The sequence below is a fragment of the Megalobrama amblycephala genome, linkage group LG20 (genome assembly GCF_018812025.1).
Source record: "Megalobrama amblycephala isolate DHTTF-2021 linkage group LG20, ASM1881202v1, whole genome shotgun sequence".
Classification (NCBI taxonomy): Eukaryota; Metazoa; Chordata; class Actinopteri; order Cypriniformes; family Xenocyprididae; genus Megalobrama; species Megalobrama amblycephala.
The window spans coordinates 23,295,671-23,308,886 of NC_063063.1; the positions used below are offsets into that span (position 1 = coordinate 23,295,671).

At 37.9% G+C, this 13,216-nt stretch overlaps 1 protein-coding gene across 1 annotated transcript in view; it reads right to left on the reverse strand.

Annotated features, from left to right (window-relative positions):
• Window positions 1–55: 55 nt before the first annotated feature.
• The window catches only part of tmem94 (transmembrane protein 94), a 32,524-nt gene continuing 19,363 nt past the window's right edge, over window positions 56–13,216 (reverse strand). Inside the window, exons 14-32 of the mRNA XM_048169945.1 lie at window positions 12,871–13,083; window positions 12,477–12,789; window positions 10,746–10,919; window positions 10,556–10,658; window positions 10,248–10,456; window positions 9,875–10,056; window positions 9,649–9,784; window positions 9,437–9,546; window positions 9,026–9,125; window positions 8,439–8,547; window positions 7,233–7,422; window positions 5,947–6,024; window positions 5,766–5,851; window positions 5,575–5,656; window positions 5,309–5,472; window positions 5,122–5,213; window positions 4,901–4,994; window positions 4,582–4,752; window positions 56–3,060 (exon numbers count right to left, since the gene is read on the reverse strand). Of these exons, the coding sequence (XP_048025902.1) occupies window positions 2,988–3,060; window positions 4,582–4,752; window positions 4,901–4,994; window positions 5,122–5,213; window positions 5,309–5,472; window positions 5,575–5,656; window positions 5,766–5,851; window positions 5,947–6,024; window positions 7,233–7,422; window positions 8,439–8,547; window positions 9,026–9,125; window positions 9,437–9,546; window positions 9,649–9,784; window positions 9,875–10,056; window positions 10,248–10,456; window positions 10,556–10,658; window positions 10,746–10,919; window positions 12,477–12,789; window positions 12,871–13,083 (2,679 nt within the window). The 3' untranslated portion in view covers window positions 56–2,987. The remainder of the gene's footprint in view (window positions 3,061–4,581; window positions 4,753–4,900; window positions 4,995–5,121; window positions 5,214–5,308; window positions 5,473–5,574; window positions 5,657–5,765; window positions 5,852–5,946; window positions 6,025–7,232; window positions 7,423–8,438; window positions 8,548–9,025; window positions 9,126–9,436; window positions 9,547–9,648; window positions 9,785–9,874; window positions 10,057–10,247; window positions 10,457–10,555; window positions 10,659–10,745; window positions 10,920–12,476; window positions 12,790–12,870; window positions 13,084–13,216) is intronic.

The window sequence follows — 13,216 nt, forward strand, 5'->3', positions numbered from 1 at the left end:
ATGTCAAGAATCTTGTATCACAAGAGACATTTAAAAAAATTAATGAAACAGCATATTTGCTTTAAAATGAACATATTTATTAACATAACATTGGTTCACAAATAATCTGTGGGGAAGGGGAGAAATCAATGTTAGAGACATCTTAAAAAAATACAAACTGTACAACATTTATAAATCTTATGAACATTCATAAATAGCAAATATCTCTGTATATTGAGTCAATCAGTGTAGGTTGTAGCCCAGGCATGTACTTTGCAGAGAGGTTCTGATTCACACTCCTGGCTTAAAGATTACAGCCTTTCTGACTGATGGAAAAAGCATCAGCATCATTTTTAATACATGCATGACTGAGTCAACATATTCAATATTCAGCAGATGAGTTAAGAAATCAAGAAAATCTTGCATTCTTATGGTCTTTATCATGCATACATCAGGAAATAAGAGAACAGTTCAAAAACAATTACAAAAAAGCCAACTGTACAAAAACGCTGCTCACGAGCCCACATCCCAAAACTATTTTTCCTGTTACTACAACAGTTTGTATATAACAGATCAGTGCTTATACTGAAACTAATTTCTCTCTTAATTGTTCATATTGTTATACCACTAATTCAGCACCAATTCAGAGCCTCTCGACTACTTTTTGATTTCTCTGATATGTATGCATTAGGGTGGTTTAATTACACAGCCGTGGTGCTGAGCAGCCTTGTGGCGTAAACATCGAACCACAACAACAGTTATGTAACCTCTAAACTCATCATAAGACCTGCCTTCCTGTTGAATGAGCAGGAAAAGTAGAAGAAAGCATGTAACATGCATTGCAAAAATGCACTACGTTCTCTCATGAATATTCAGTGCCTATGACGATCTCTAGATGCGTTATGGAAAAGGCGGTTAGGTTGCAATCATTTGCTGTTAAGATGTACAGAAATGTGTAATCGTTTCAAAATAAATACATTAGATTAGAGGTTACAGTATGTATTTGCGATTTAAACTTAAATATAACAGTGACACAGGAACAAAAAGGAAATCAGTAAGTTAAGACATCTTTCGGTTCATTACGTAGAAAAGGGGATTGACTGTGGCTCATTGGAAAGGCAGCTTCTTCAGAAAATGCTAACTGAGTTTTGACTATAGGTTCTAAAGGTCCCATGAAACCTGTACACATCGGTCATTACAAAATCTGCCACTTATGCAGGACTTAGCAGCAACTTAAAGGGACAGTTCACCTAAGAATTAAAATTCAATGAAAATCAATTATTCACCCTCATGTCATTCCAAACATGAATGATTTTCTTTCTTCTGTGGAGCATTTTTTTTTTATTCGTCCTTACAACAAAAGTCAACGTGGCCAAAATCAGTTTTGAAACCCATTGACTTGTATGGACAAAACGGTTGGCACATTCTAGAAAATAGAATTAAAGTCTGGAACGACAAGAGGGTATGTAATTGATGACAATTTTCATTTTTGGGTGAGCTATCCATTTAAATTCTCCATTTCATGAGTCTATGGTAAGTCAGAGGTTTCAGGTTATATGTTGGAGAATTGCACTAGTATTAAAAAAAAAAAAAAAAAATGCTGGTAATTTGAAGATTAGCTGGTCACTATCAGAAAAATCTGCACATCTGGTGACACTGTGAGCGAGCCCCTTATACTCCATAGCTGCAGCCCAACTGGATCAATTAAAATAATAAAACTTCATGAAGTTGCCTAGATTTATTTATAGTGAGGCAATCAGCTAGAGGTAGAACACAATAAAAACTGAATATCCCTCTTTACCAGTAAACACTGAATTCTCTACATAAAATAGATAAAATAAAATTAAAATTAAAATTAAAATGAGCCCGACCGCATCCAGAGTTAGATTATATTCTTTACAGAACTTCAGAAATAATTATCTTGAAAAAGTGATTTTGTCATCTGGCATGCAAATGTATGCAAAAAAATCAGTGCGTTCTGGCTGACGATCACATGTAAAAACATTTCAAATGTCTCTGTAGACAGAATGAGATCAATTCGAGTTGGAATATTCTTCCTTCAGCTGGAAAGCTTTTGCTTTGCCTGATTAAAAGTCTTTGCATTTTGATTGAACTCAAGAACTTTGCAGTAAAAATAGTTTAAAAGAAGACTAAAAAAAAGATTCATGCCTTTCATCTGATATCCGTTTGTAAAATACATTTCAAGTCTGACTGATTCTAGGTTAGCAAGTAAATGCGTTTTCACACATTATCTGGCTGCATTTGATTTTGGAAGCAAAGCTTCTCAGCAAAGTTGCACTGGCTGATGTATTCACTTGTACATTATAAATCGCAAAATAAAACAGAATGAAATATTTCCTCTCTGAATATGAGGTAAGTTGAGGCGACGACATTCACATTATAACCTGCTAAAACAGGCTTCTTATGACGTAGTAAATGAACTGCACGAAACCTCTCAGCAGAGTGACGGCTAAAACACGAACACAGAGAACCTACAGCTAAAGCTCATCTCATGAGCGGTCAATTGTCTCGTGTTTGAAACAATAAAATCCCCTTTTCACAACAGCTAGTAAAAACGCTAAAAAATAGAGAAGAAAAAAAAATCATGCTAATTTAGCCCTCCGTTGTACATTTTGGTATATATTTGCTATATCGTGCATTAGTTTGAGGTTTCGAGGGGGTAAAGGAATGGCCTCATTGGAAAATAATCCCTCTACTAAATGACCCTGTCCAAACCAAAGCAGCATGCAGGGGAACATCCCTCAAACAACACTGATTTAGGCTTTTTACTCAAATTAAAGTTAGATTTTATCTAAGATAGTTCAGGATCTCACTGATTAAAAACGCAGCCCTCAGTGGCGTTCATGGCAGAAATGAGGTTCTGCCTATTGGAGGTGTGGCAGGAAGTGCTCTGCTGAAGGGAATCCAAAAGGAGCCTTGGTTTTCTTGACCACGGAAATGAACATGACGCTGAAGAGTAAGACCATGCTGTCCTGTACAGACGCAGGTCAGAAGGGAGAGTTCATTCCCAGCTTAGTCTCAAACTGAAGCTTCTGCCTCTTCTGGTAACGCACTCGTACCCTGAAATCAGAGCCATGTTTTACTGGTTATCAAAATCTAGCTGTGGGTTAAATGAGTAATGCTTTAATTAGACTAAATTTACACTCATTTAAAGTGTAAATGAGATACAGAATGAAGACTTTGCGTCCAGTCATGTGACTCCAGTCACAAGCTAAATGTCGGTGACTGCCAGTACACATGAAGTTCTCGGTGGTTACAACATTAAAGTGGCAATTTTATTTCCACGGGATGGGAAGCACTATTTTATTCTCATATTGTGTTTGCCATATGCTGATTTTTGACTAATTAAATTTGCAACTTGCAAACTGAACATGACACGGCAAGTTTGAATGAGAACAAAATGAGATTTCAGAGCAATGGTGAAGGAGAATAACACTTTCAGTGTTACATGATCCTTCAGAAACCATTCTAATGTGTTGTTTTTGTTCTTATCAGTGTTTAAAACAGCTGTGCTGCCTAAATATATTTGTGGAAACTTTTCTTTTTTCTTTTTTTCAGGATTCTTTGATGAATAGAAAGTTCAAAAGAACAGCATTTATTTGAAATAGAAATCTCTGATAACATTATAAATGTTATATTTGCTGTCACTTTTGATCAATTTAAAGGGTTAGTTCACCCAAAAATGAAATTTCTGTCATTAATTACTCACCCTCACTTTGTTCCAAATCCCTAAGGTCTTTGTTCATCTTTGGAACACAAATTAAGATATTTTTTGATGAAATCCGAGAGGTTTTTTTAAACCCTATAGACTACAACATAATTACCACATTCAAGGTCCAGAAAAGTAGTAAAGACATTGTTAAAATAGTCAACATGACTGCAGTGGTTCAACCTTACTGTTACGAAGTGACGAGAATAGCTTTTGTGCGCAAAAACAAAACAAAAATAACGACTTTATTCAACAATTTCTTCTCAACCATGACAGTCTCCTATGCAGTTAGCGCACTGAATGCAGTGCAGAGCTTGCATGTTTTTGTCCGAAAGCCGGCTCATTATTCATAACAGTAAGGTTGAACCACTGTAGTCACGTTGACTATTTTAATGATGTCTTTACTACTTTTATGGACACTGAATGTGGCAATTACATTGCTTTCTATGGGGGATAAAAAAAAAAAAAAACTTGGATTTCATCAAAAATATCTTAGTTTGAGAATGAAGGTTGCACTTACGGGTTTGGAACTACATGAGGGTGAGTAATTAATGACAGAAATTTCATTTTTGGGTGAATTAACCCTTTAATGTGTCTTTACTGACTTCTTACCGACCTCAAACTTTTAAATGTCTGTACATTTTGGTCAACTACTGACATAAAGATAACTTGGAGTTCTTTAAATGAATCATATGGACTAATTTTATGTTGCGTTTATTTTTTGTTTTTACAAATTTGATTGCCTCTGGTCACAATATGCATTCATGGTCTGAAAAAGCACAGTCATACAGGTTTGAGATGACATAAATATGAGTAAATGACGTCTGAATTATCATTGGTACCCTCTACATTAAATAGATTTCTCCTCTTACCTGATTTCATGCAGTTTTACTGCTTCATTGATTAGCACCACAAGTACGATGGACAGAGAGACTAACAGCCAGACCAACAGGGGAATGTGCTGTAGAGTGAAGACCACTTCTGCACTCCTGTCCTGCCACAAATGATAATCTATCACAGCCTGTACCACCTGTCCCAACAACCTGCGAGGGGGAAAGAGGAAAATCCATTAGTGGATTTAAATGACCCCAGGCAAGCAAAAATAGTTTTCAAAAACATTTTACTTTCAAAAATTGCTTTTAACATGTGACTCTGCAAATAAAAATAACATTCTCTATATAAAACACTCACACCACAGGCACTGTGAGACACCACCATGTGTTACTGAAGGGGTTCCTCCGCCACAGGGGTGATGAACGGTGCACATAACTCAGAGAGATGACCACTGCAAGAAGAGAGTGAGAGAAATTATAATTAACATGACTATAAACAGATCATGGTTTTTTTCATCCAAATCCATCTAGATAAACCAAATGAGATTCAAATGAGGCAGTGCATTTTATTGAAGTCACCTGTGTGCAAAGCTAGAAACCCAGCCATGATCTTCTGAATTAGAAGCAGCCCATTTGACAATTCACCAAACCACTGCGGGGCTGCCTGGGAGCTGTATATATTCATTATTGATTAAAACTCATAACTAATTCATATAATCTAAACACAGAGAAAATTACATATAAGTGTGTGTGTGTGTGTGTGTACCTGGATGCGAGTATGTGGGAGCAGGTGATGGTGCTGTTATCAGTTTTTGTGAGGTTAGCTGCTATAGAACACACTTCCTGTAGAGAAAACCCAAAGCCGACTAAGTAGGCCAACATCGTCAGACCGAACTTCAACAGGAACCAGCCCAGGAAGTACTGCTGGGTCTGTGGGAGGGAGTCAAAAATAACACGAATGCACACGTGTGTCAAGATTGTTTAAATAGTTTGCAGTTTAAATCGGGTGTATTGTGTGGTCTCATGACTGACCTTGCGTGGTATGGAGTCCAGATTCTTTCCAGTAGCGACTGTCATCACCGAACTGTCAGGAGGTTTTCCCAGGAATGACACGCTGTGAATGCCAAAATATATTTATATATAGGTCACAAATATGTCACGGTGAACAAGTTTTACTAAAATGCAACATGTGGGTATCTTTTTTGTCATTTCCTCTCTAATACCTTAGCAGAGGGTAACAGAAGCAGGAAAGCCACAGTATGTCTGTGATGTTCATGGGAGGAGGCAGCTGAAGAAGACAGGCCAGGAACTACAAAATCCAAGTACATCAAGAGTACAAATATGAATAACTAATGTATCCTGTACAAAACATGCTGGTCTGTTTTGGAAACAAACTTTTCTCACCTGAATGATGACCAGTGTCAGTTGACACTGCAGTAGGAAGAGGAAGCACTTGCGAATGCCGTAGGTAGTGTGTCTCGCCTGAAGATACATCAAAAACATCACTCAGATTCAATCATTTTCTTTTTTTAAGACCATTTTATTAGGCATATTCTAATTATGATGGAGGAATGGGACTTGACTAGTCCTAACCATATTCCTTTTCAGTACATTGACATTTTTTCTGCTTACGCTGTGATGCAGTAGTTAGCATGTGGGTGATACAGGTTTGAGTCCGGCCTGCAACCACTCTCCTTCCCCTAATAATTTAATGCCCACTCTTTATGATATCTGTCTAATAAAGTAACAAAAATCCCTAAATATATATATATATATATATATATATATATATATATATATATATATATATATATATATATATATATATATATATTTTTTTTTTTTTTTTTTTTTTTTTGATTGTAAACATATATACACCGCCGTTTTGAAGTTTGGGGTCAGGAAGATTTTTTTTGTTTTTGAAAGAAATTAATACTTTTATTCAGCAAGGATGAATTAAATTGATCAAAAGAAGACAGTAAAGACATTTATAATGTTACAAAAGATTTCTTTTTCAAATTAAAGCTGTTCTTTTGAAGTTTCTACTCAAAATGTGTCTTTTTAACAAAAAAATATTAAGCAGCACAACTGTTTTCAACATTGATAATAATGAGAAATGTTTCTTGAGCAGCAAATCAGCATATTGGAATGATTTCTGAATGATCATGTGACAATGAATACTGGAGTAATGATGCTAAAAATTCAGCTTTGCCATCACAGGAATAAATTACATTTTAAAATATATTAAAATAGAAAACAGTTATTTTAAATTGCAACAATATTACTGTTTTTACCATATTTTGATCAAATAAATGCAGTTTTGGTGAGAGAAAAAAAACTTTTTTCAAAAACATAAAAAAAAAAATAATAATAAAAAATAAAAAATAAAAAAATCATACAGACCCCAAACCTTTATTTTGCCCAATCCTGTTCCTGGAGATCTACATACATGCAGAGTTCAGATCCAACCCTGATCAAACACACCTGTCTGTGATTACCAAGTGCTCCTGAAGATCTTAATTAGCTGATTCATTTGTGATTGATCAGTGTTGGAGCTGAACATTGGAAAAAGGTAGCTTTACCAAAAACAGGATTGTGCATCCCTGGTGTAGAAAAATGCACTGAATGAGCTTGCTCCCATGTGATCAACAGCATTCCAGAAAGAGTGTTTATTTGAGAGCTCCCCAAACCTGCTCTATGAGTTTGACCATGCTGACACTCTCGCCCTGATGGAAGGACACGGAGCAGGCAAGGCTGTTGAGTTGAGCACTGAGTCCCAGTGGAGACAGCTCATCACAGTCTTTATTCAGCCCGCAGCCTGCAGCGTATCCAAATGTCTCCCAAGAGCACCGGGACGGGTACAGCGGATCCAGGGAGATACTATAACACACATGGTATGTATAAAATAATAGGAATTATGCAGTGACCAAAAACTCACAGCTATCTTTTTAGCTTCTTGAAAATTGCAAGTCTTTAGACTGCAGCTTTGCATAAGTTTATAGGTCACAGGTGGCAAGGAAGGCAGGGTCTACTCAAAAAAAAAAAAAAAAAAAAAAAAAAAAAAACTGGACGAGAAAATAATTGATATTACAAAAATAAAAATACTACGAATGTGAAAATAAAAGGGGTAAAAGTCACTCGTTTTTATAAAGTAACACTGTCCAACAGCAACACCTGCAGGTAAAAGTTACAGCGGGAAGTTTGCCTCCTCTCAGGAGGCAATGCCTCCATCGTGCTGTGATTCATTGGATGTGATTGGATATGATTGATTCGTGTGATAAATCCCGCCTCTTGTTTTTGTGTGCGTTCACGAATCGGCCTGAATGATGGTGCCGTTAATGGGAGGACTAATTAAAAGTAAGTAAAAAACTGTCACTTAAATATCACCGCTTTACGTCACATCAAAAACAAACTTGATATGGCCTGAAAACATGATTACTGTGGGGGTTTTTATTGCGCAGTCAGCTTGGTGAAATTAAAGCTTCATGTCTGTGTCCAGTGCGTACAAGCTTGATGACTGCTGAAAATAAGTTGCTTATTAAAAAGAAAAGCTGAACATTAGTTCACAAATAATATATATTGTTTAAATTGTTACTGCCTTTGGTTATTATTTCGGAATAAATATAGAAATGCATACAAATACTAACTTGATGAAATTTATACTTGGTTGTTTTAATAAATAGAACATTATATAGTGTAAAAATACAAAACAGAATTGTATTTGGTGTCTCTTTTTGATGTAATGTTTATTCAAATGGTAAAATTAAGTGTAACTGGGAAAAAATTAACATTTGGTATACATTTAAAAAAAAAATTGAGGACTTTGCTTCCTCATTCTAAAACACCAATGGTGTACAGTGATGTAGGTGCAGTCCACTGATGTGTGTCCTACCCACCTGATGTTGCTCTGCAGGAAAAGACAGCTGTTACGGAAGTTTGCGGAGCTCCCCAAACAGCACGTCACCTCTCTGTTCTCCTGCATGATCTTCATCATTTCACACATTGCTGTGAGACACAAACATTGGAGGGCTCAACAAAAGTACACTAGCATATAACACACATGGACTAAAAGTCACAAAACTTTAAATTTTCAATTTAAATTCACCACAAAAATCAAAATTTGTATAGAATATTGCAGCATTTATTATAAATGATTTATCCATGCACATCATTATTTTTTAAAATTCATGTGCCTTCTTAATCTTTAATCAAAATAATGTCCCCACACCCTCACAACAACATCTCTTCTCTGACGGGGCAATAATCCCTCCTCTCCAGCAACCTGTCACTCACATGAGATTGCAGCAATTAGCAAACGACAATGATCCAATCGATTCCCCATGGACAAAATCAAGTACCATCCTACATCTTTTCCCAGTCGAGAAGCTGTTTCACTCTGATATGTGTCACAATAAGGAAGAAAAAAAATGATCGCAACTTCTGTTTCATGTTGACTTGAAAGCTGGTCTTGAGGCTGACTCACTTTCAGGGGTGCAGTCTGTGAACAGGGGCACCAGTAGAGGCACATTGTCTATGTTCTTCAAATGAGGACGAACCTGATGGATGCCACGAGGCAGTTTGGCCTACAGAAAAACAGAAGAAAAATTACTCTTTTCGCAACTGCAACACATAAATCATAACAAAGGCTGCTCTTTGCCTGTTCAAAATTCAAAGATACAATTCCGCTAAATTATCCCTGCTCTGACCCACTTCAGCCCTTAGCTTCATATTATACAGTTGTAATTGAAGTATAAGTGCATTTATGCCACCTCTGAGCAACATTAAACAGTCTGTGTGAAGACACCTAAATGCCACTTCAGAGGCACTTCCTTTGCACTGTCAATTTGGCACTAGAGTCTGATGTGAAAACATGGTATTAAAGTAGACTGCTTACTCTGTTGCAGTCTTCTAAGAAACTGGGCACATCACTGTCAGTAGGCTGGAAGCTGGCAAGATCTGATTGGTCCTCAGGCAGTAGTGGGCCCTCTGCATCATCACGAGAATCTAAGAACAGAGAGATGAAGGTTAATTTTAATAAATTCCTCACTGGATAACAATGCACTTGATGTAAACTTTGTGTGCAGGCAGGCAGGAAGACACTCTTACCCTGCAGAAGGTCGTCGTGTAGGGATCCTGCTTGACTAGGGCTGGACGGAGCACCATCACAGTGACCATCTCCGTTTGGGGTCAGAGAGATGTGACAGTTCCAGCCCGTCTCCAATCCCATCTTCTCTGCGAACACCTACAGGCAGACAACATTAAGAGGTGATAAAATAGAAAATCCCAAATACATCATGTCTTCATGGAATTGGTTTTCCCATCAGTGTCATACTTTGCTGCGCAGCTCATCCTCCATGGAGAAGTACACAAAGCGGATACAGGCTCCCACCAGGTTCTCAATGAGCCGAACAGTGTCCAGTCGGGCCTGGAACTGGGATGACACCATTCCCATGAAGATTTGGCCACTCAGTGCTTGAACACAGTCCTCCTTCTCCAAACCTTCTCCAATACCCTCTGAAACATATACAGTACATATCTATGTTAGAGTTGGTCAGTTTGCTCTATGTAAGTTTGATCTATCTATCTATTGATCGATAAGTGGATCAGTAGCTCGACAAACAATCATATCAAGATATACATTTTTTTCATATATTTTTTTTCACTCTACTGTCCAGATCATGAGCTGAACAGACCATGTCTCTCACCATCAGAGCTCCAGCTGTTCCTGCGGCTGCCGTGTTTGATGGGGGTGGTACTGGGAAGCTCCACCCCAGAAAAGAGTGTGGGGCCTGGAGCCAGCTCCACACACTTTCCATTCAGCTGGTCAGACAATGCCACCTGCATAGGCTTATAGGCAAATGCAGAACAATATCCTGACAGACAGGCACGTTGGTAGAAATCTAGAACCTTTTTCCTATGGGGCATAACACCAGTACTTCAGTACAGACACAGACACTCTGCATATTAAGAAAACCGAATGACTAGTGTCAGTATTTTAATTGTTGTCTCTGACCTATCAGAGCCAGACAGCGGATAGATGTCCGCCCCATCCCAGAAATCCGTGCAGGCTTCCAGGATGAGGTCGGCTGAGCCGTGGGAGAGCATCTGTACATTATCTAAAGAGAGTTCAAAGGACAAAGGTCAGTGACTAAACAAACCACCAAGAACAAACAGGAAGTGGAAGAGAAAAAAACTGGCTGTACTGGTAGTGCTGTCCCTAACAAACAGACTGATGAGGTGACTGATGGGGGGCTGGCGTTTAGTGAAGTGATGGAGGCGTCTAGGGGCAGATTCTTTGGTCTTCTCTCCTGAAGGGAGCTGGTACAGAGCCAGATGATTCTCATGCTTAAACAGTTCCCTCGCTCCTGGAGTGAAACCTGACGTATAACAGAACAGGAAAGAACAATCCAGTAATCTTAAAGGTGCCCTAGAATCAAAAATTGAATTTACCTTGGCATAGTTGAATAACAAGAGTTCAGTACATGGAAAAGACATACGTTGAGTTTCAAACTCCATTGTTTCCTCCTTCTTGTGTAAATCTCATTTGTTTAAAAGACCTCCGAAAAACAGGCGAATCTCAACATAACACCGTTATGTTACAGTCGGGCTTATTAATATGTACGCCCCCAATATTTGCATATGCCAGCCCATGTTCAAAGCATTACACAAGGGCAGGCAGTATTAACGTCTGGGACTAGGTAAGCAAGCAAGAACAATAGCGAAAAATGGCAGATGGAGCAATAATAACTGACATGATCCATGATAACATGATATATTTAGTGATATTTGTAAACTGTCTTTCTAAATGTTTCGTTAGCATGTTGCTAATGTACTGTTAAATGCGGTTAAAGTTACCATAGTTTATTACTGTATTCATAGAGACAAGAGAGCCGTCGCTATTTTCATTTTTAAACACTTGCAGTCTGTATAATGCACAAACACAGCTTCATTCTTTATAAATCTCTCCAACAGTGTGTAATGTTAGCCCATTAGCCACTATCAAACGCATTCAGAATCAAATGTAAACATCCAAATAGATACTATATTCACATGATCTGACGCATGCATGCAGTATGCATGACGAACATCTTGTAAAGATCCATTTGAGGGTTATATTAGCTGTGTGAACTTTGTAAATGCACTGTATTATAGTCGAGAGCTCGGGGGGCAGGGAGCGCGCGATTTAAAGGGGCCGCAGCCTGAATTGGTGCATAGTTAATGATGCCTCAAAATAAGCAGTTAAAAAAAATTAATAAAAAAAAAATCTATGGGTTATTTTGAGCTGAAACTTCAGACACATTCAGGGGACACCTTAGACTTATATTACATCTTGTAAAAACTGGTTTTAGGGCACCTTTAAGAAGGGTCTAATTAAAGTATGTGAAGATACAATTGATACTATTGACTAGAAGTACTGCCAGACTAGATGTTGATCAATAAAATACAGTACATTATAATATCATGGCCTACAGTATATTTACTAGTAGCAATTAAAGTGAAAGATTTTAGCTTTAAAATTAAATATAAAAAAAAAAAAACTAAATTAAATGTATTTGGACAAAATAATATAAGCCACTATACTGCATGCATATGATTACGGATTTTGCCAACTGATTGCCAATTATTTGGCCAATTGTTTTTAAAATCTCTATATTGAATGTGTTCAAAAATGTCATTTGTGTTGTTATATCCTTGGATTCTTAGGACAGGGTGACCCATAGAGAGACTACAGGAGTACAAAATTAATTAAGTCCCAAGTGCAGATTATTGTGCAACCAAAACAATAATATAATAATTAGAAAAAAGACTGCTTTGTATGCTTTTTGCCAAAAAACAGTTGTTCCAAAAACAATCATTTGTACTAATTAATCCACGAAAAAATATAAATCCTGACAATGTATGTTTATTAACAATACTCTCACATAAGGTCTTACCTATAAGGCGAGATAGTTCGCAGAGGCCCCAGGGAACATGAATGGGTAGAACCGCCCCGTGGCATTCCTGCAGCGCCAGGTTGGACAGGTGATCTGAGAATCGGCAGAGCTGCTGGGTGACGGTGACATTACACAGATTCAACAGGATGTTCAGGCCAAGGGGCTTCAAAGAAGGCAGGTGATTCTGCCAACCGGAGTCATCAAACAGGATGCTGACGGGATTCTGCTGATCCTGGGACAAACTCAACATCTCCAGATGATAGTCACACACAAAATCTTCTGCTTCACACAGATCATCACCCACACCACATGGCTGGAAATAGAGACATATACAAAACACATGAACACAAATAGATAGTCATAACCTAAACTAGCTCTGCAGGTGTAGACCTACCTGAGGAATGTCATCTCCACCCTCAGTGTCATGGCTGAAACTGACGTTGGAACCCGATGGGTGTTTGGAACGGGTGGTTTGGGGTCCTCGTCGCTGGCGTTGAGTGTCCGAGGAACGGGCGGTGTCATGTGATGTCTCACTGGGTTCCTGCTCGGCCATGTGAAGGGAGGGTTCGAATGCTGGTAAACACAGCAGTGCTTCACCTTCCTGAGGCTAAACAGGAAAAAAAAAAAAAAACACACATACACCGACTGAAGGGAGACAAAACACAGACTCTAAAATAACAACTTAATTAAGTCCAACCTTATCCACTATAGTTATATATTTTCAAAAGTTCTGAAGTCAT